Genomic DNA, 20205 nt, shown 5'->3' on the forward strand with positions numbered 1-20205 from the left:
CATTTTGTCCTAATCTTTTCAGTTTCAGAGAAATCTGGACACCGATATCATTGGATACATCGATCAGATCCCTACTATGTCAGATCGTAGACGAAGTTTGTGTTCCTACTAGGTGTGATAGCCATCATATGGAAGTCTTCAAAACAGACCTTAGTGGCTACATCCACCAACCATTATCTCAATGATGGTGTTGCTTGTGTTGCCCGGATGTAAACATGTTACATAGTAAGCAATATCACTATATTGCTCATCTTGCAAGTCAAATCATGCGACTAATTTGTTCACCAAGTCTCTACCAACTTCTACATTCCAGAAATATGCTCATGGAATTGGTATGTGACGGCTTCGGAATTTGCAAGAATCAGGAGGGTACCTTTCTGAATTGTTCATGTTCAAAGCACCATATTATACTCCTTTTCCCTTCATGAGTTTACTTTACAGGTTCTCATAAAGGTTTTCAGTGAGGTAATATCAACATGAGATCATGTCTTACTTTCTGTTTTCCCCACCGGGGTTTTTATGAAAGTATATACGGCATATCTATTGTCCTCTGAACTCTATGGGTTTTCTCGTATTGAGTTAAAAGAGGTAATAACCATTACATGTTGCATCATTTTCTCCTTATTTTCCCACTAAGTTTGAAGGAGTTTTAGCAACATACCAAACAATATACTCCTCATTTTCCCCACAGGGTTTTGGAGGAGTCTCTAATGAAGATGATGATATTACACTAACAAGCATAGATTAGGGGAGTGTTAGGATTTAATTAATCCTATTAATCCGTGCTTAAGGAATAGATGGTGGTTGCCATATGGAAACCAACGTTGGTTCCTTGTGCCTTCTCGAATAGACCCCTTTTCACTTGGTGTCCTTTGTACCTCTATATATATATAGATGTACTCATCATCAATAAAAATCAACCATTTCACTTTTACATATGTGTAGACTCTCTATTGTCAAAAAGTGATCTTTGAAAAGAGTATTTCTCAATTAATGATTTCGGACGGGCCCAAGATCTGCACCTAAGAGCCAAAACGCGGGCCTTATTTGTTCCCAAAATCAGTCAGGCGAAAATAATCATTTTCCTGAAACTCAATTTATGCGACCAAGCTAGCTAGCAATTGACTCCCGGTTGAGTATTATGATCTGCGCTACGTATGTATACTTTCAACCTGATGCATGTGCGAGCTATCAGGACATAAATCGACCGACATAATGAATGAGAGAGTTTCTCAACATGAATGATGAACATACGTACAAAAGAGTCCTCAAAATGATGAATTACACAAGAAGCGACATTCTACAACAAGTGTTAGACATAGAATTAAAATAAAACAGTCAATTAGCGGTTGTGATTGCCAAACAAATAACTTAAGAATCCAAGCTTATTGGACAAAGCCATTTTAGAGATTTCAATACAGACAACATGCGGAGCAAAATGAGTGAATCTATATTTTATAATAAGTCTATACATCCGTATGTAGTCCATATTGAAATCTCTAAAAAGGCTTATATTTAAAAATGGAGAGAGTATATCTGAAATACAAGGGGGTTGGTAGAAATAAACACAACTGAACAAGGATTTCGCTCATTAGTCTCGAATTCACAAGGATGCATTAGTAACAACCAGATCCATAGTTGATAAGAGTGCAGCTACACACAACCAACAAATAGTCTCACTGATGCCAAGCAAACTTTGAATATAAATCGTCTAAACTATCAACGTACACGTCGCTGTCTGGAAACAAACCAAACGGTACAGGGTACCAAGTTGGTATAAAATAACGATGTCTTGGTTCAGGCCAACCGTCATTCGCGCTACAAAATAAAAAGAAAAAAAAATTAGTGTTAACATCATATAACTGAATCAGATTAATCAATGAGAGGGGTCTCTGTCTTAGCACCACCAAATGGTTTAAGTTTTCAACTGTAGGCCTTATTAGAACCAACTTTTTATCGTTAATAAAAATATCAGAGGAAATTTTCAAATTGTTGGAATTAGCTCTGAAATTTCAGATATTGTTCCTTCATTTCCTTTTAGCACAAAAAGCAACATTACTCTCCCTCGGTCCCTACTCTACTTTAAGGTGCATCAGTAAGGCCTTCGGGCTACTATATACTCAACTTTGTACTATTAGTACAAAGTTGAGTCATCTATTTTGGAACGGAGGGAGTAGTCTCTACTGTTGGCCTCTACTCCCTCAGTAAAGAAATATAAGAGCACTTAGATCACTAATTTAGTGATCTAAATGCTCTTATATTTCTATACAGAGGGAGTAGCTAACAAGCCATAGATTGCAGCCCAAATGAGGAAATGTGATCAGCATCATGTCAACTGTGTGGGCCCTTTTTCATGTCCAAACAAGATATGCCTAAGTAATGTTGGGATGGTAAGGAGGTGGAAAATTGTAAACACTGGACGTTGTTGGAACACAAAAACCATGTACAACTACATGTAAATCTCAGGCATCAAAAAGAGCTTACGCAAACCTGAACATTACACCATGACAAAAAATATTGGGCATACCGTTCTTCATCGAAACGTCTCACGACTTCCTGAATTTTTTCCCTCGGTAGGTACGGAGTTTCTTCATCATGGAAGAAATTCATACCAACAAAATTCCCTTGAGCATCAATAAGAGGCCCTCCAATTCCGGCCTAGGACAAAGAAAAACATAAGTGGCCAGAAAAAGGGGAGAAAAAAATGATATGTGTAATTAATTACAGATTAAGTTCAATATATTCAATGATGAGTTGATCATATTTCTAACACAAATAATTATTTTTCCTCATGCGGAACATATGTATTGGCAAAATATACATATACCTTGGTGATTTTACAAGTGGAAATCCTAAGCTCTTCACAAGCAAGTTTGCCTTTTCTGTCAATTAACACCCCTCTTGAGGCCATTAGTTTCCGATGTTCAATGAGACGCCCTACAGCTAAAACCTCGATATTAGGGGTGAAAGAAATATGCCTCCTCAATCCCACTGCGGTAGAACCGCAGGAACCCATGATCTCTACAACCGCAACATTATAGCATAGATCATAATGCCTCAATGTCCCCGTGACTTGTTCTGTATTATTAAGGTACACTTCAATCTGCAATGATAAGGTTATAAACCGGTTCATAAACAGACAAACAAAAGGCACAAACAATGATATGCACTACCAGCGCCAACCTGCAAGTTATCATCAATCTTGTTTTCATCGCCAGAAATTTTAACCAAACTTGCCGAAGTAAGAATTCTCACGGGATTACAGTCTATAATTAGGCCTGTGCAAGCAAAACACTTGGTCTTTCCTGCACACATCATAATTTATTCTTTAATAATCGGTGAAATAAGAGAAATAAAAATGAGAATATCGCAACACAATCACCATTGAATGAAGCAAGTGAGACAACACATCCAGCCATAGTGCTTGCAACATCTTCACTAAGTGTGCTCCAGATATTGTCCTCGAATTCCTCTTCAAAAGAGTTAATCTCATGCATACCATCTGTTTAAAGAAACATGACATGTCAGTTGGCACTCCTCAAATAAAGCTGTTGCTGCATTAAAGGGGTACTCAGAAAAATTAACAGCAGCAGCTGACCACCACATAACATAGCAGGTGGGGGACAATCATCACGTATTAGAGGTTCACTATAACATTGCATGAAATATGTACAGCAAGGTGAGTCAATTAGCAAATGCATCTTATCTAAGATGCAGGGTGTGCCTGGCGCAGTGGTAGAGTCTTCCCACTTGAGGCCTGGAGGTCCTGGGTTAGGACCAGCCTCCTTGCAGAATTGTTGTGCAAGGGTAAGACTTTCTAGAAATTCCATTCCCCAATACCCACCTTTTATGGGAGCTTTCAGCACTGGATACGCCTTTTTTATATCGTATCACAAGATGTTGAGTACTACAAAAAGAAAGAAACTGACCTTTGGGCGTGCCAGCATTTTGTGCCTTGGTTGTGCTTGCTTCTTTTATACCAACAAGCACTTGATTACTTCCAACCCTGCACTTTGTACAAAAACACATCATGACAAATCCACTGAAGGACGAGAAGTCAAAGATTATAGCAAATTGATTTATCAAACAGGGCCACAAAGGAGAAAGTAGGTTACAGTCTTACAGATGATTCACCACAAAACAGAATTGAGCAAACAACACATCAATCTCCAGGGATGTCATGAATGTAAGTTCTAGTATCCATACTGTAGTTTTAAACCAAAGTTTGATTGCAAATTAGCAAAATGTATTAGCACAGTCTAGTGTCTAGTCTCCAAAAGCAGGGCGACATGCCAGATGGTAATGGCACAAGTGTCCAGGTTCACAAAATGCAAAGCAACTAGAACAGCTAAAGGATGGAAATGTACCAAAGGAAAACCTACTATGCATACCTCAAATACTGTTTGTCACCCAAAACAGTACTCCCTCCGTCCCATAATATAAGACGTTATTACATCCAATATACGAGGACGGAGGGAGTAGATTCAAATCAGACAGGAATGCAGGATAGCACAACGGGAGGACAATATATGTAAAGCCAAACAGAGAGACTACAGCTTGTAAATAATGTAAGTCTAGAAATACCAACCCAAAGTACTCAAGGCATTCAAGAATTTTGTTCACTGGTGCGAACGTAGTCCTTTTGCCAATTTGGAGGTTCATTCCAACAAAGTTTCCATCGAAATCAACAAGGGGGCACCCAATCCAAGCCTAGCACAAAATTGGAAGCGGTAATGAAGAAAGTTGCATAGGAAAAATGGGATCGATAATAGCTCAACTGATAGTTCAGTGGTATGCGATAGATTTAAGCTATATACATATAATTATTTCCACCATGCAGAGAACTAAGAAAAAACAGCATCTCACCGTGTTCATTTCATATGTGGAGAGCATAAGCTCACAGAGTCCATCGCTTGCACTGCCAATTACTATCCCATTGGTGGACTTTAACATGCCTGAGTCAAAACAGCGCCCCACCGCTACTAACTTACTATTGGACTCAAATTGCATGACGTAGCTAGAACTGAGACGTGCTTCCTGAAAGCCACCTACACGCTTGATGTTCACAACAGCAAGATCATACTTGAAATCACAATGGTGTAACCAGCCAATGACAACTTGATTACTGGGAAGACGCACTTTAATCTGCATCGATGAAGCAAGAATAGCTGAACAAGGTGATAGAATATTACTCCCTCCGTTCGGAATTACTTGTCGCAGAAATGGATGTATCTAGATGTATTTTAGTTCTAGATACATCTATTTCCGAGACAAGTAATTCTGAACGGAGGGAGTAATATGCAAGAAAAAGAAATTGAGAGAAGTAGGCAGCACCAACCGTCAAGTTATCAGTGAACTCATAATCTGAAGATCCAACTATATTAGGTGAAGTCAGAATACTTGTGGCATCAGCACATAAGTTGTCAATGAATATCCCTGTGCATTCAAATAGCACCGTATCTCCTACAGATGACAATAGTTTTGATCATTAATTGCTGAAATACAGATATGGAAAAAAATGGGCATAGACAATATAATAATTACCAACAAATGAAGCAAGGGAGACAACAGTTTCTGATAGCTCTGACTCAATCTGTTCGGTGAGTTCACTCGAGGAATTTCCACAGGATTTAGCTAACTTACCAAATCCATCTTCAAATGTAATGACTGGATGGACAGGTCCTAGTTAATTAAAGAAACATGGTACAGGTAAATAATAGTGAGTGCTACAACAGTTTGGCTGTGTGAAAATACTTGCAGTGAAATAAAAGGACGAAGACTCACGTTGCATAAGTTTTGTTTGGCTTGCAATTTGCTTTTTATTAAAGCATCCTATGTCCATGGCTCTTCGCTTTTGCATGGTTTTCTGCATCTTCCCAACCCTGGAGTCGACGAAACGATGTCATTTAAACGAGTAGAGCATGGTTGTAAAAAACCTTACACTGGACACTGTAATACTCTATATTGGCATAAATTATAAGTATATAAGCTAGGCTGGTATCTAAAAATACAAATAACTTCATAGCCCAAAACTGATGAATCAGTAATGAAAGCCATGTACAGAGATAGAGAAAGAAACGTAGTGACATCAAACACCTCAACTAACCTAAACATAGTGCAAAACTAGCTGAGATGGCAGGCAAAAATACGAGATTTGCTACAGGTAAGCTCATTTAGATAATGCAAACATCAAAGGGGCTACTTGGATCCTTTGCCCAGACAGAAATTGCCCACCTAGCATTGATGGGCTAGCTTGCTGCCAAAAGCAAGGAACCCCGGTGGCAAAGCAGGCATGCACTGATTTTTCTGTTGACCTGTTGTTGTGTGTCCTGTTTTTTGTTATAAGTTTTAGAACTTCTCTTGTAAGTACTGTGCATATTTTGATCAGAGACTTTTACTTTTGGAGAAAATCAATGACACTAGTCAAATCACTTGACATACTATTTGTTAAGAAAACAGATTTCGTTGTTGCGTGTCATGTTTTTTCCTTTTTGAATCCCCTCTTCTCTTGAATTAAGCACTGCACATATTTTGATCAAATACTTTTACTATTGGAAAAATTCAATGCAGCTGGTCAAAGAACTAGACGTGTTGGCTAAAAGAAAACAAACACTTGAAGCAGAATAGTAGATACATAGAAGTAAACATGTCTATCCGGAAGCTGTTATACTCAAATCAATAATTGAGCCAATCGAGGGAGGTAGGTAACCTCAACCTCATGGCAAAGTGATGAATATATCTCGTCAAGTTAAAGATCCAAACGAAGAACCACGAAAATATTGCTGTCGGGAGCAAAGGGACCAAATCAATATATGCCTTGCCTCGAAACCCTAGCTCAGCTAGGCTAGTGTGCCCATCCTAACAAGGCAAGGCTCGGCAAGACAACCGAGCATGCCCTGAGTCACCTAAATTTCATGAAGACTTTTAGGGTTAGGAAATTTAGAGTTTGGGGTAGGGGTTACCTTTCTCCGGCTGGCTGACCACCGGTGGCGGCGGGCATCGGGCGGCACGGGTGTGCGGCGTGGGCGCCATCAGCGGCACTGGTAGAAGAACGGCGGTGGGCTGGATCCGGCCGGGGGGCCCTCATGAACGTCCCGTACAAAAGAAGAAGGGGCAGTGGAGAGGAGAGGATCGGAGTAGAAATCGAGGCGGAGGCGGAGGCGGAGGGCGGAGATCGGACGCGATTGGGGGGAGGAGGGGGGCAGGCGGCATGGCCGCATGCCTCTTCGTTCCCTCGGTCTGATGGTTGACCGCTTGGACTTTTGTAAAAAAGCTGAATCTGAAATTTTGATTAAAAAATGTTCGTAAATTTGAAAAAAATACGAATGTGGAAAAAAGGTTATGATTTGAAAAAAGTTCATGAAATTATTTTAAAAATACGATATGCAAAAAAATTATGGATTTTAAAAAATCCTAAAAAAAGGTTGTGGATTTGAAAAACATTCATACATTTAAGAAAAAGTTCATGGATCCAAAAAAACATGGATTTGAAAGAAGTTCACGGGGTTTCGTAAAAAGTTCATGTTGGAAAAAAATTGGACTGGAAAAAATTTCACGCATTTGAGAAGAAAAGGAAAGAAAAATCCAAAAACAAAGGGACAATTGCATTTTTACCACTAGTTGGTTCCTACCCACAGGTTTTGCCCTTACTTTTCGAGCTGCTCAGTTTTGCCCTTACTTTTTCCGTCGTGGTCCCTCGAATGCCCTTTGACCGTTTGACCAAAACTTTGAAAATTCATAAATAATTCATATGAACTCAGAAAAAAGCAAATAAGATATCAAAATGTTCAGATAAACATTACCTTTATGTGCACATCATTTGCATTCAAGACAAAAGCACTCTTTAAACTACTTGAGGTAATTAATGCTATTGACATTATTAAAAATAAAAAGGTATAAACAATATTATTTTTTTCATGAATAAAAATTACACGCAAATGTAGGTGATGTTTCCTGAACATCTAGATATCTTATTTGCATTTTTCTGAGTTCGTATCATCTTGTTAAGAATGTTCTAACGACTTTCACCATTATTTGGAAACTTCATAACACGTTGATAAGAACTCAGAAAAATGCAAATAAGATATCAGGATGTTCAGAAAACATCACCTACATTTGCATGTAATTTTTATTCATGAAAAAATTATTTTTATACATTTTTATTTTTAATAATGTTAATAACATTAATTACCTCAGGTAGTTTAAACGGTGCTTTTGTCCTGAATCCAAATGATATGCACATAAAGGTAATGTTTATCTGAACATTTTGATATCTTATTTGCATTTTTCTGAGTTCATATGAATTAGTTATGAATTTTCAAACTTTTGGTCAAATGGTCAAAGGGCATTCGAGGGACCTCGACGGAAAAAGTAAGGGCAAAACTGAGCAAGCTCGAAAAGTAAGGGCAAAATCCGTGGGTAGGAATCAACTAGGGGTAAAAATGCAATTGTCCCAAAAACAAAACAATCCAGGAAAACTAAAAATACGAAGAAAGAAAGATCGAACGGGAGCTTCCCAAAACCGGGCCAAGCAGCTTCTGTGAGCTTCCCAAAAAAAGGGAGCTTCCTACTGGTGCCTTATACATGCCAGCCTATAAAAAATCTATCGCAAGGAGGGGGTGCACGTGTATGAACCAGATGATACCCCACGCGTTGCTGCGGAAATTGGTTGTAATAAATTTCAATGATTTTTTGTTTCATCCAACATGAATATTTGGATTAATAATATATGAAATAACACAAAATATATATTACATGTAATATTTGATTATTTTATAGTTAAAAAATATTGATTGAATATAAGTAGTATACTGGAGAAAAAAACTCCCATGCATGTTGAGGTGAGCCACTGGTGACGTGTCATTAGGGGTGAGATGAGGTGTGTGCATGTTATGGCGGGCCTTTGTAGAGATGGCATGTGTGCATGTGTTAAGATAATAGACATAATGAGAATAAACTATTTAGGTATATAGGATTTGCCTTCAAACGGCATCTGAAGGACCAAATAGAGGAGTTGCCCCCGTGCCAGACACGAATAGGAGTTGCCCCCCAAACCTGTTAAGTATTTTACGCGGATGAGTTCAAGCAACCAAAACGGGAATATTCTTGGAATATAGGCTATCCACATCTCTTTCTTCTTGGAATATAGGCTATCCACATAAAAGTCATATTTTAATCCCGAGCTCAAATGCACCCTGATGAATATAGTAAAGTAAAAAAAGTAAAACTATTCAAAAAAAATCTGATTTTTTATGGTAAACTTTGACAAATGTTTTGTATGATTGCCAAATTTTAGCACGAGATGACATTTGTGGAAGTCGTGGCAAAACAAACAAAAACGATGCTTCAAATATGCTAGTTTTGAAAACATTTTGGAGTGCTGAATTTATTTTGCCACGACTTCCACGAATGTTATCTCGTGCTAAAGTTTTGCAAGCATACAAAAAATTTGTCAAAGTTACCACAAAAGATTTCATAATTTTTGAATTGTATTACTATTATTTTGCTGTTCATCAGGGTGCATTTGAGCTCGAGAGCAGATACCCCACGTCCCTATCCACATCTATTTCATCCCTAAAATCAAACGTTAGGCATGCACCTAAAATGCCCATCTAAACCAAACACACCCTTGGTAAAAAGGTGGCATGTCTGCCCCATGTGAGTGGTGTGCTTTTCGGCCTAATGGACTGTTTTGGCACGCAGGCATGACTCGCCGAGGCACGTGCAGGCCAGGCCCATGATGAGCCGAGAACGCGTGCTCACGGGCCAGCCTGCGGCCCATTTTGGCTAGGTCTGGGCGCACCCTATATAGTTTTTAATCTTTCTTTATCAAAATCAAAAAGTTCTTTGTGGGCTTGTGGCCGACATGGCTTTCGTGTTCTACTCAAGTATGCAATTTTGCAAAGAAATGACTTTAATGTTTCTATGGAAAAGATACAAATTCACAACTTCAAAACCTTGAATATTAATTTTTATATAGATTATATTTTGTGATTATTCACACAGAAGACCACAAAAGTCGTTTCTTCATGAAAATTTCACATGTGAGAAATATTATATAAGACTAATTGCTGTACCCCTGGAGGTATGTACTCCCATCTTCAATATACCTCGTATATGCATTAATTATAATTCTTTATCATTCTCAATATATTTCATTAAGTATTCTAAGATATCCTAATATGAGTTTTGTTGAAAAATATCATATGCGACGTCACTGGCGGAGCTATGTAGAAAGCTGCAGGTGCCATGGCCCCCCCAGCCTTGGCTAGTTTTGTGAAGAAATTTTTTTAGAGGGCTGAGATTGAATTTTTCAGGGTATTTTATCCCTTGGAAATTGAGTGTTTTGTCCTCAGCCCCCCCAATAATCACCTTCTAGCTCCGCCACTGTGACGTACTTTTTTGTAATATACCTTTTTCACGTACAAACAAATCAGTATATACGCAAACCTTCGAAAATATGAAACACGCATGAATTTTTTTATGAAACTCATTTAGGGGAATCTAGTAATTATTAATGAAGTATATTAAAAATAATAAAAGATATAAAAGATTCATCTATGTGGTATATAAGGAGCGGGAGTACACAACCATTTCCCTGTATATATTTTTGCTACCACCAGTAGTAGTTACCACCACTTAAATTTTGTATATTGTATGTATTATCTATCAAATCAGAAAGTATATATGCATAATATGTCGTATATAAGATGTTTAGATAGTATATACTATTTTGTAGGTAGTATATATATCGTTTGCTGCTGGAGGTCCCGTGTTCGATCCTCGGGAATGCTCAATTTGTTTTTTTTGCGAATTTATAGTCGCTACAGTAGTAGTCGATCGCAGGCACGTACGCTCGCTCGCTAGTGGGCCGGCCCAGTTGTCGCCGTCTGTGCGTTTGTCCGGCAGTCTGCCGCAATAAGCGGCAGATAGGAACTCCCTGCCTGAACGAGCTCAATCCCGTGCGCGAATCTCATCCCGGAACGAGCTCTCCCCAACAGCCGACACGAGTCGCGCGGCGGACTAGGTTTGCCGCCGCCGGTCGTCCTCAGGTGCGTCCTACTCCGGCGCGTGCCCTGCTCCTTCGCCCCTAGTCCAGGTCAACGCCTTGCTCTACAGCCCGTCGTCCCCCGCCCCTGCGCACTGGTTGATCTCCTCGCTGTGCTCCCCAGCCTGCGCTCCTCCGTCATTGCCAAGTCGTCTACGGAGACTCCTTGCTCCTTCACCCCGCCCTCTGGTGCTTCGAACCCGATGTATGGTCCTTCGTGCTTCCCGTTCTCTACTAATCTTTTCTGTTCATGATTAGATCTGAGATTGTATAGGAATGCATGTGTGCATGATCTTGTGTACATGTGATGATTTGTTGTATGCAATTTGTTACCGATAGATGATGTTATTCTCTTAGCTGGTTTCATTTGCACAGAAATTTACTACCAATGATGATGCTGTTCTTTCATAAAATTACATTTCTATTCCTGTCAACTAATGATGATAAATTTGGAACACATTAGATGGACAAAGCAAATTGGGATGCATATCACACTAAGGTGTTCATGCTAAGAAGAAATGGAAAACCACAATAGGCCATTAGTTGTGACGTTTGCTGTTAAATCTGAGTTTCTGCCTTGTAACTACTTGTAGGGCCGAGATGTCTGGTGAACGTAAACAATTGGATCTTCGTGCAAAGGTTACTAAAATGGTGGTCGAAATACATGGTGCTTACCCGGATCCAACTCTGGAAGATAGTGATAAAAAAAAAAATACAACTCCATGGTGGGTACAATTGTTCTGGCGACACCACACTTCTGCTTCGGGGTACTGAGACGTTCTCTAATACAAGAAGATGGCATCTACACAATTAAGTGTGATGGGCAAAGTATTGAGATTAAAGCCGAGGATTTTGTTTCATCACATCATGGTTTTTTTGCTGGGTTCTATATTTATCACAACAAGTTACCATATGATATCAAGAATGTGGCTGCAGTTGAATTTGGTGAAGAGGTTAAATTGTTTGATGTGGTTAACCTTTGTGACATTACAGTTGGACGCTATAAGATGTTCATTGACATCACAGATGGTCATGTCATGTAAGTTTCTGTACTTAAAAATGTTTTGCTGTTTCGTGTTGTTTTCTCTTAAAAAAAATTGTGGGTCCTATTGTGCCTCCAATTTATAAATGAATCTCTTGTCCCAGGGATGTAAGAGTAGGAGACTTTGTCCATAATTGTGCTCATAGCTTGCACACTGCCAATGGTTCACCCGTTTTTTCTAAAGACGGTGAACTTGTTGGCGTATGTATTTTGAACCGACAAGGCCCATCCGTGGCTCTAGACGCGGCGAGAATAAAAGCCGAGCTGATGATGATACATGAATCCAAGGTATGTAATATCAACAACACATTTTACATTTGCGTTTTTTTATTTATAGTAAAAAATATTTTTCAATTTTACATTGTGGTCCTCTTTGTTTGCAGACACTCAAGGAGTTTTTTGGAGTAGTACGGGAATCAGCAGGAATTGCCGAGGCATCAGCTGCAGCCACGGTATGACTCCTCTTTCTCCCTCCCATTTCTTCTTTTTGATTTTGACGTCTCATCTCCTTCAGTCGATCGGCGCTTCCTTTCTGATGCTTTGAGCTAATGTTTAGGCTGACAGTTCAATCATGTAGGATATGGGGCCATATCCCGATCTCCTCTGTGTATTGAGTTTTGTTGGGCACTGCCACTGATTTCCATTTCTCTTTATTTGGTTGCTGGGATTTTCGTGCTACATTATCGATTGACTGGATAGATGGTTGCCTGGTTGGCTTTGATCAGATGGCTATGATGTTTTTGTTGATTGTATTGCGCTGGAAGGTTGGGTTTGGTCTTTTTTTTAGAGATTGAGCATAAATAAAAAACACTTCTAACAAATCATTACATGGAGGAGATGGCTCGATGCTTGTCTCCAAATAGGCTACCAAGAGTTTATAGGGGACAAATGATTGCATGGATTAATAGGGTACTGAAGATATCTGTACTTGTGTCACAGAGAGACTATCATCAGCTACCGTGTTCTGTGTTGATGGAAATGCTAAATATGTTGTGTAGCTGCGTATGGAAATATATGCTATATTTATGGAGGAACCTGCAGTTAATTATCTGTTTGCATCTTGATTCTTCGACTAGTCAGGAACCATGCTTCTCCACCTTTGTTCCTTTGGTTATGTGGTGTGGATTTTTGCATGTGTGCATTGATTCTAGTACTCTCTGAAGCTAGCTAGAGTGCATCTATTCTAGTACTCATAGCACAAAGAATCTCTGAAATTAGCTAATCGAACAAGACAATCACAAGTAGATCAAAAAATTCATGTAGAGCTAGCTAGATACAGCCCTTATAATTTGCCAAGAATCAAAGAACTAGCTAGTTGATGCTCTAGCTAGTTATAGAAGAACACAATCAGTAGTAGAAAATTTCCACTGAAATTGGAAAGACTAAAGGAGCATTTGGTTCCAACCTTGTGAAGTCCTGCTTCAATGGCTAAGCCAGGAGGTGCAGAAGGAGTGACATATAGAAGGGAAAGTACGGTGTAGGTACTACTTGCTCGCTAGCTAGCTAGGTCTCCACCAGCGGACAGCTACACTGTCATCATATATATCATGCGTCCCCCAAGTAAACATGCCGTAGCCAAGTGAGAGTCTATTTCATAGTTACCGGATTCGCTGGGAGAGGCCTCGAATTCCGATCTAGATCGGGGTTCTAATTCGCTCGGTTCGATCTGAAATCACTGCCTGTTTCGCCGAACTATAATCTCCTGATTCGTGGGTCACACTGAAGAGTAAATTGCAAAAAACCACTACAATTGTGCAAATATCATCAAACACCCACCAAAATGCATGTTTTCTGGTGGTTTTTTTGTGAAGCATTGAAAACTTCGACCCAATTGTGGTGGTTTTTTGAAATTTACTCCTCAACACTGAACCTAAAAAATGGAATCGATGCAGCACCTATTACGAGCTAGATGCTGCTGCAGCTCCCCTGTCCAGGTGACGACAGCGGTGGGGACATGGCTGCCGGGCCTATCGCAGGTCCTCATGTGCAGCCGCCATACATGCCTGGAGGCTCCTCTCCTCCATCCACCAGAGCACGAGCGCCACGGAGAGAAAGCAGGCAGGGAGGGGGCGTGTATAACGTTGGAGACGGCTAGCATTAGAACAGAGGAAAGATGCGTGCCTGATGCGAGGTGGAAGACGATGTGTGCGTGTGTGGCAGCTGGGATCACAAGGACTAGGACGTATGGAGGTTTTTTTTTTGAGACAGCTGGGACGTATGGAGGTGAACCCACAGGTTAGGTTTCCATTCTCTAGTGGGCCTAATGGGCTGCTATTTTTGTCACGTACCAATGAGATGTATAATTATATCCATGGCCCACCTAGTGAGTACATCTCCATAAAGAGAAAAATACATCGTATACTAGAGGTTACGAATCATAATTGCTGGGTTCGCGGACCCCTTCTCCGATTCACGAATCGGAGATGTGTACCCCCATCGAATCCGATTCGGCAGATGTAGCGAATCGCGAATTCGAATTGTGAACCGAGCGAATTGCGAATCGGGTAACTATGGTCTATTCAATTCATGAGATATCACATATATACAATTCCTAGGATTGTTGAACTGAACTATTTTTTATTGGAGGCTGCAGAAAATCAGAAGTTATTAACCCCTTCAGTTTTTTTTTCTCGTTGTTGTTGTGCTATGAGGGCAGTTTTGACTTTATTTTTTGTTGTCATGATAGGAAGGACCCTTATACAGTACACTTCATATGCACTTGGGCTTGCTATTTCTTGCTTAGTTTCTGCCGCCATATCGAACACTATCTTCTTAGCTCCACAAAGGCTTGATCAGATGAAAGGAATAGCGAGATGAAGTCATGCTTTTTTTTTTCTGGAAATTATAGGTACAGCCTGGAGCGCAATAAGCAGTTCTACATGAGAGAAGGAAGAGCAAGGGTGACACAGCTTAGATCAATTTGCATGTGCCTATTCTTCATTGGACTTTGCTCATGTCATGTTTGCAGGGATAGTAAACACTATCTTAAAATGACCGACTTGCAGCTCGGAACAACTAGAAGTATTGCATGCTTTTGTTGTCTACTGTATTTGAGATATTTAAATTACTGCATCCTATCGACAACCATTTATTTCTTTATATTTTGTTGTTGTTTTTACCTGAGTATCAGTTCTTGCAATCATGCTCATGGTGCTGTAGGAAGAAAAAGTCTGGACTGGGTGGGATTGGGAAAAAAAAGTGCTGGAACGACATGGGTGGTACTGTTTTAACTGAAAGGTGCGCATTGGCGACACCGGTCTTCCCAAAGAACGTACTAGTTGGTTTATGAATTAACTCCACGGGTAGCTAACACAGTGAAATCAGCAAATCTTTGTGATAATCATTGTTCATTGTAGAGAATGTGTGAACACATAATATCATTCTTTATTTGTAGGAATATTTTGTGAAGGCTACATAGACTTTCAGTTTGCTTCCTCGCCATCGAGCCTTTTCTTAAAAACTATAGAAAACAAGTATTGAAATGACCAAATTTGAATGGTGTCTCTCACATGCAAGTTTCACTGCACTGGCAAAATCAAGTTACAAAGTTAGTTGTTTTCATATTGTTGTATACTCCTGGCAAGCTCTAAACTTTACATCTTCTACCAATATCGAAAATTCTGTTCTGAGCCCAGGCTGGCTTAGAGTCAGATGTTCCTGGAATCATGACCTTTTACAATGCATTGTCTATTTAGTTGTATGTATAGGCTTCAAAATCATGGGTGGTTGGACCGATCCTGGAAGTAAAATGTGCTAGATGCAGACACCCCTTCGTACAACGGGAGGATGGGCGTTGCTAAGCAGCGATTTTTGTGCGATTAGATGAGAACTATACGGACAGCTGAGTCAATCCCATTGTACATCTGGATCCATGTACACAATTTTAGGTCTTGAAGAAACACGTGTTAAGCATACCGCTAGCTCCAGGTGCTCGCTGTATCGGCCGGATCTAGCATCAACACAGCAGTCCAGCAATCATGTTCCCTCAACAGTCAACATGCATGCAGAGGAAAGATGGAACATTAAAACTACACATAACATACGCTCATGGGTTACATCATGACAAAGACGCACATATTACAAATGATAATACTAAATATCCAGAAATCAAACTAAACATACTAGTGGTAGAGTGCACTAGAACTACAACCCCTGGGTCATGCGTTATTAGTGAGCAACCGTGCTCATGGAACCTTCTCATGTTGCCTCCGACGATGCAGTTTTCACCAGTCCTGTTGGAACCACAGCCAAAACAAGGCACCAGAAATTTGTCAAATTTTACGTCAAAAGTATAGAAGTAGGATCCCAGCCCACAATAAAATCAGTAGTTTACTTAACTGATATAAAGAGCTTTTAAGTATCTTGTGAAAGACTAGCACAACATAGGTAAGGATGGTGATTTGCAATCCGTTGGCATATACTCTGCAATTTGTTTTCCATTGGTTATATCTATCTTTCTATTTTTGACGGAAGGGATCACTCCCCGGTTTCATTAGGGAATCCATAAAGACCCATTACACGATCACAAGGGAAAAGGCACGAAAAGAGAGTGGCTCTATCTATCACATGTCCTCGATCAAGTTCTTATAGTAAACAATCTGAGGAATGACAAAAGGCTTCCTACCACAAGCTCGTGTCCAGTACAACAAGAAACAATACTTCTAGGGTCTTGGAATAATGTCTTTTTTTTGCGGGGTTGGAATAAGTATGCTGCTTTTGGGGAGTTACATAATCAGTTTGTTTCTATGAGATAGAAGCCTCACACCTTGATAAGAGGTTGGTTCATGAGAAAGGAAGAATAATGTGCACCGTGTTTTAAAGGAGGTACTATACTTTTAATTTCAAGCTTATACCGTACAAGGCTTTGACCAAAATTACACCACTGGTGCCTCATTTATGTCGTATAAAATTATAACCATAAGTGAACATTTTTATTACTAACATTTTGTGTGTTAAAATTACGTATTGATGGAATAGTCGTTGATAAAAAAAATGTGTCCTACCAAAATGAGATAAGTCTTATAATTTCACACGGAGGAAATGCTACATAGTACTAAGAAAATGAGTATGTAGCTTAGCGATACTGGGAAGAGGGAGGGATGAATGTTATATACCTGCTAGATTCTTCATTCCCGAGCAAGCATTGCTAGCATGTCATCGATTCCAACACCGCTCTAACAACAAACAGAGATTTACTTATCATAACCTGGACTAGTTGAGATAAAACGCTAAACGTGCACGCACGATAAGGTAGTGCAGGAAATTCCTTTTTTAGCACTTACATTTTCCATGTTAAGCCACCTCCGCAGTGTGTTGCATACACCTATGACAGAGATGGAAAACTTGTGTCCTCCAAAAGAATCAGAGTTTACCCCAACAACCCTATTCCCCTTGAGAATAGGGCCTCCTGACGTGCCAGGCTCGGACGCGTAATTACAATTAAGAAACTGGATGCTCCTCAATTTCATTTCAGGATCGTCTGTCTGGTCGGCCCTGCGTGAAGTCGACAAATAAATAACAAAGTGGTTAGCTCGAGTGACTGTAAAATATGCGTTGTATTTTCTGTTGACAAGAGATAGACTTGCTTACTCTTGGACCGTGAGGTTGCCGTCGAACACTCCTGGGCTCAGAAGGCGGCCTTGTGGAACCTGATGGTATCCTATCATCCGAACTGCCCCACAATTTAGTGGAGCATTTAGGTCCGCAAACCTCAGTGGGACACGACGTTGAAGGCAATCGCCGTCGGGGAGAAAGGAAATTAAAGCAAGGTCTATTGTTGGGTCGTGCCTCAGGACTCTAGCTTTGTATGCTTTAGTTTCGCCGGGGAAAAAGATTTGGAGTTCCCTACACCCACGAACGACGTGCTCGCATGTCATGGCTAGAAACGCTTCTGGGCTGGCGTAAACAATAAAACCGCTACCGCGAGGACTACTGGCATACACCAAGCTGACCACAGACATCATACTTCAACTTCAAGGGTATATATAGTCCAGCTCGATCTGCCTGCACAAGGCATAGAAAAGTGTTGACGATGGAAGGAGAAGTACAAAACAGATAGCCATGCTTTTTCAAATAAAATAAAATAAAATCCAGATTAGCACGATTTGATTTGTTGGAGACGAAATACATATCGATCGACCTACGAATTTCCGAACCAATGGGAACAGCTAATAAAGAACGTAGGACGTAAAAGCGAGTTCAACTGTTCAAGCACACTTGCACATCTAACAATGTAATGCTAGTGTATACAAGCACAGGCGCGATCCAACCAAAACACCAACCCCTCTCTCAGAAAAAATGAAGAGAAAACCAAAATACCAACCCCGGAACTAACATTAACATGCAGAGACGAAGAGAAGACGGGTATCAGTGTGTGATTTGTGTACCAGGCAGCGACGACCTCGACGGCTCGACTCCTGGAGGTGGTTTCGTTCGGAGCGTGCTTGAGCTCCAGTCCAGTCTCCAGTGTGCTTGCCTTCCCGGTGGGGGAAACAAAGCCCTCGCCACATGCTTTTATACACCCATGTCATGACTCGTCTCTTGCATTTTATCTTTTTTTTTTTTTTTGCGTTGTGCAAAAGGCTCTACAGTCGACACTCTACAAGAGTGACTGACTGACCGGTCATCGATAAAAAAAAAAAGCACAGCGACGCACGCCACGCCACGCCAAACCCGCTTTTACCACTGTACTAGAGCTAGCTAGTAGCAAGTACGTACTGCGCAGGCGATGCATGATACTCCTGTGCATAGTGTGCATTGAAAGGCGTACGATGCTCCTGTGTCGAATGGACTCCAAATTCAAGTGATGCACATGTACTTATTAAAATGACAATGGATATCAAGTACTACTAACAAAATAGGCCAAAATATGATCGGTGAGTTCAATAATCCTTATCTTCAAGGTTATGTGATGGTTTTCCCTGCAAAGAAAAAAGGTTATGTGATGGTTTTCCCTGCAAAGAAAAAAGCTTATGTGATGGTTCGGACAAGACATGCATGGTCTCTAATAAGCCTTTGGCTTCCCTTAATGTGACCAATTCAATTTACTCAAATTATAAAAGCCTGGGGAACTTTAGCCACTTCGAGCATCTGCAATCCGAGTCCCCATACCTGCCCCAAACTCTCGGACATGCTGCCCGGTTGTGCCCGGACGAAATTTTGCCACCCAACCGGGCTACTCGTAGCCGGCCCAAACGCCCGGACTGACCGGCACTTCCCATATCTGCCCCAAATCTAGGATGGATATGGGGACGTCCGGACTCACCCGGGCACGCCCGCCGCGTAAGCTCTGACTGCTAGGGCCCGCATTGGGATACAGAGAGGCTGCTAGTCTGACGGGCGCCTCCTCGTGACGCCGCTACGGCGTGCCGCTCGAGGAAGGAGGTCGGCTATATAAGCCGGACGGCAGCAGCCAAACCCTATCCGCCCCATTTCCCCCATCTCATCTCCGATCCGCCGCTGCCACTGCAAATCTACCCGACACTACCATGCCGAGGCGCTAGATCACCACCTACGCCATGGTCACTCCAGAGTGAAGGCTGCACCTGCGGGAGCAGATCTAGGCGAGGCAGGCTGCTCGTTTCGCTGTCGCCCTTCCTTCGGATTCGTCGAAGCCGTCAGAGGATGAGGAGGAAGAGAAACAGCAATAGGAGGAGGAAGTGGGGGAGGAGCAGGCTAGGTAGCTGCCGCCGGAAGCGAAGCCCGAGGAGGAGGAGGAGGAGGAGGAGCAGGAGGTGGAGGTGTTCCTGGCTGCTGGCTCCGCTATGGTAGACACGAAGGCGAAGTACGAGGCCGCCCAAGCGATGGAGATGGCGGAGCAGTCCGCCATCCTCGAGTCCATCCAGGACGAGGCCTACGTCGAGGCCAATCGGCAGTTCATCCGGAAAGAACAGGCGGCGACGGAAGCATTGTTCGCCGAACTGGACGCGGAGGCGGCGTGGGAGGAGGAGCTGGAGCCTCCGCGGGCGTAGGAGCTGCCACACTTGCCCGTGTACCCGACGTTGGGCACGGAGGTCGTTGAAATCTCCGACGACGAGTAGTTTTAGTAATCTACATAGTACGTAGGTTTTAATTTGCATGGCTAGTATGGATTTGAGGTGCGGAGTTGAGTTTCATG

At 41.2% G+C, this 20205-nt stretch overlaps 3 protein-coding genes across 4 annotated transcripts; 1 reads left to right on the forward strand and 2 right to left on the reverse strand.

Annotated features, from left to right (window-relative positions):
* Positions 1–1490: 1490 nt before the first annotated feature.
* LOC123098951 (uncharacterized) lies at positions 1491–7229 on the reverse strand. 2 transcript variants are annotated; one of them, XM_044521039.1, is made up of 12 exons: positions 6963–7229; positions 5785–5882; positions 5545–5667; positions 5339–5463; positions 4867–5145; positions 4589–4710; positions 3930–4006; positions 3383–3502; positions 3184–3305; positions 2828–3103; positions 2528–2658; positions 1491–1818 (listed from the first exon to the last, which is right to left on the reverse strand). In XM_044521039.1, the coding sequence occupies exons 1-12, from the start codon at positions 7085–7087 to the stop codon at positions 1677–1679; spliced, it is 1740 nt and encodes a 579-aa protein (XP_044376974.1). In that variant the 5' UTR covers positions 7088–7229; the 3' UTR covers positions 1491–1676. The 2 variants fall into 2 exon arrangements, with proteins under 2 accessions (XP_044376974.1, XP_044376973.1); XM_044521038.1 differs by having other exon boundaries at positions 5545–5682.
* Positions 7230–10972: 3743 nt separating this feature from the next.
* On the forward strand, positions 10973–15188 carry LOC123100541 (uncharacterized). The gene is made up of 5 exons (XM_044522455.1): positions 10973–11252; positions 11641–12086; positions 12194–12377; positions 12473–12541; positions 14938–15188. The coding sequence occupies exons 2-5, from the start codon at positions 11770–11772 to the stop codon at positions 14956–14958; spliced, it is 591 nt and encodes a 196-aa protein (XP_044378390.1). The 5' UTR covers positions 10973–11252; positions 11641–11769; the 3' UTR covers positions 14959–15188.
* A 918-nt stretch (positions 15189–16106) lies between these two features.
* On the reverse strand, positions 16107–18625 carry LOC123098952 (putative protease Do-like 13). The gene is made up of 5 exons (XM_044521040.1): positions 18476–18625; positions 17679–18092; positions 17372–17582; positions 17204–17263; positions 16107–16321 (listed from the first exon to the last, which is right to left on the reverse strand). The coding sequence occupies exons 2-4, from the start codon at positions 18050–18052 to the stop codon at positions 17216–17218; spliced, it is 633 nt and encodes a 210-aa protein (XP_044376975.1). The 5' UTR covers positions 18053–18092; positions 18476–18625; the 3' UTR covers positions 16107–16321; positions 17204–17215.
* Between the last annotated feature and the right edge of the window lie 1580 nt (positions 18626–20205).

Source organism: Triticum aestivum, chromosome 4D, assembly GCF_018294505.1.
Source record: "Triticum aestivum cultivar Chinese Spring chromosome 4D, IWGSC CS RefSeq v2.1, whole genome shotgun sequence".
NCBI classification, from domain to species: domain Eukaryota; kingdom Viridiplantae; phylum Streptophyta; class Magnoliopsida; order Poales; family Poaceae; genus Triticum; species Triticum aestivum.

Coding starts and splice junctions, on each gene's coding strand:
- LOC123098951 (XM_044521038.1), bottom strand. CDS start 7,087: ATGAGGGCCCCCCGGCCGGATCCAGCCCACCGCCGTTCTTCTACCAGT. Junction 5,883..6,962: donor GGTCAGCCAGCCGGAGAAAG/GTAACCCCTACC, acceptor CGTCGACTCCAG/GGTTGGGAAGATGCAGAAAA. Junction 3,104..3,183: donor AGATTGATGATAACTTGCAG/GTTGGCGCTGGT, acceptor TTATCATTGCAG/ATTGAAGTGTACCTTAATAA.
- LOC123100541 (XM_044522455.1), top strand. CDS start 11,770: ATGGTGGGTACAATTGTTCTGGCGACACCACACTTCTGCTTCGGGGTA. Junction 12,378..12,472: donor TGATGATACATGAATCCAAG/GTATGTAATATC, acceptor CTTTGTTTGCAG/ACACTCAAGGAGTTTTTTGG. Junction 12,542..14,937: donor AGGCATCAGCTGCAGCCACG/GTATGACTCCTC, acceptor TGGAAATTATAG/GTACAGCCTGGAGCGCAATA.
- LOC123098952 (XM_044521040.1), bottom strand. CDS start 18,052: ATGATGTCTGTGGTCAGCTTGGTGTATGCCAGTAGTCCTCGCGGTAGC. Junction 17,583..17,678: donor GGCAACCTCACGGTCCAAGA/GTAAGCAAGTCT, acceptor GACTTCACGCAG/GGCCGACCAGACAGACGATC. Junction 17,264..17,371: donor GGTGGCTTAACATGGAAAAT/GTAAGTGCTAAA, acceptor GTTTGTTGTTAG/AGCGGTGTTGGAATCGATGA.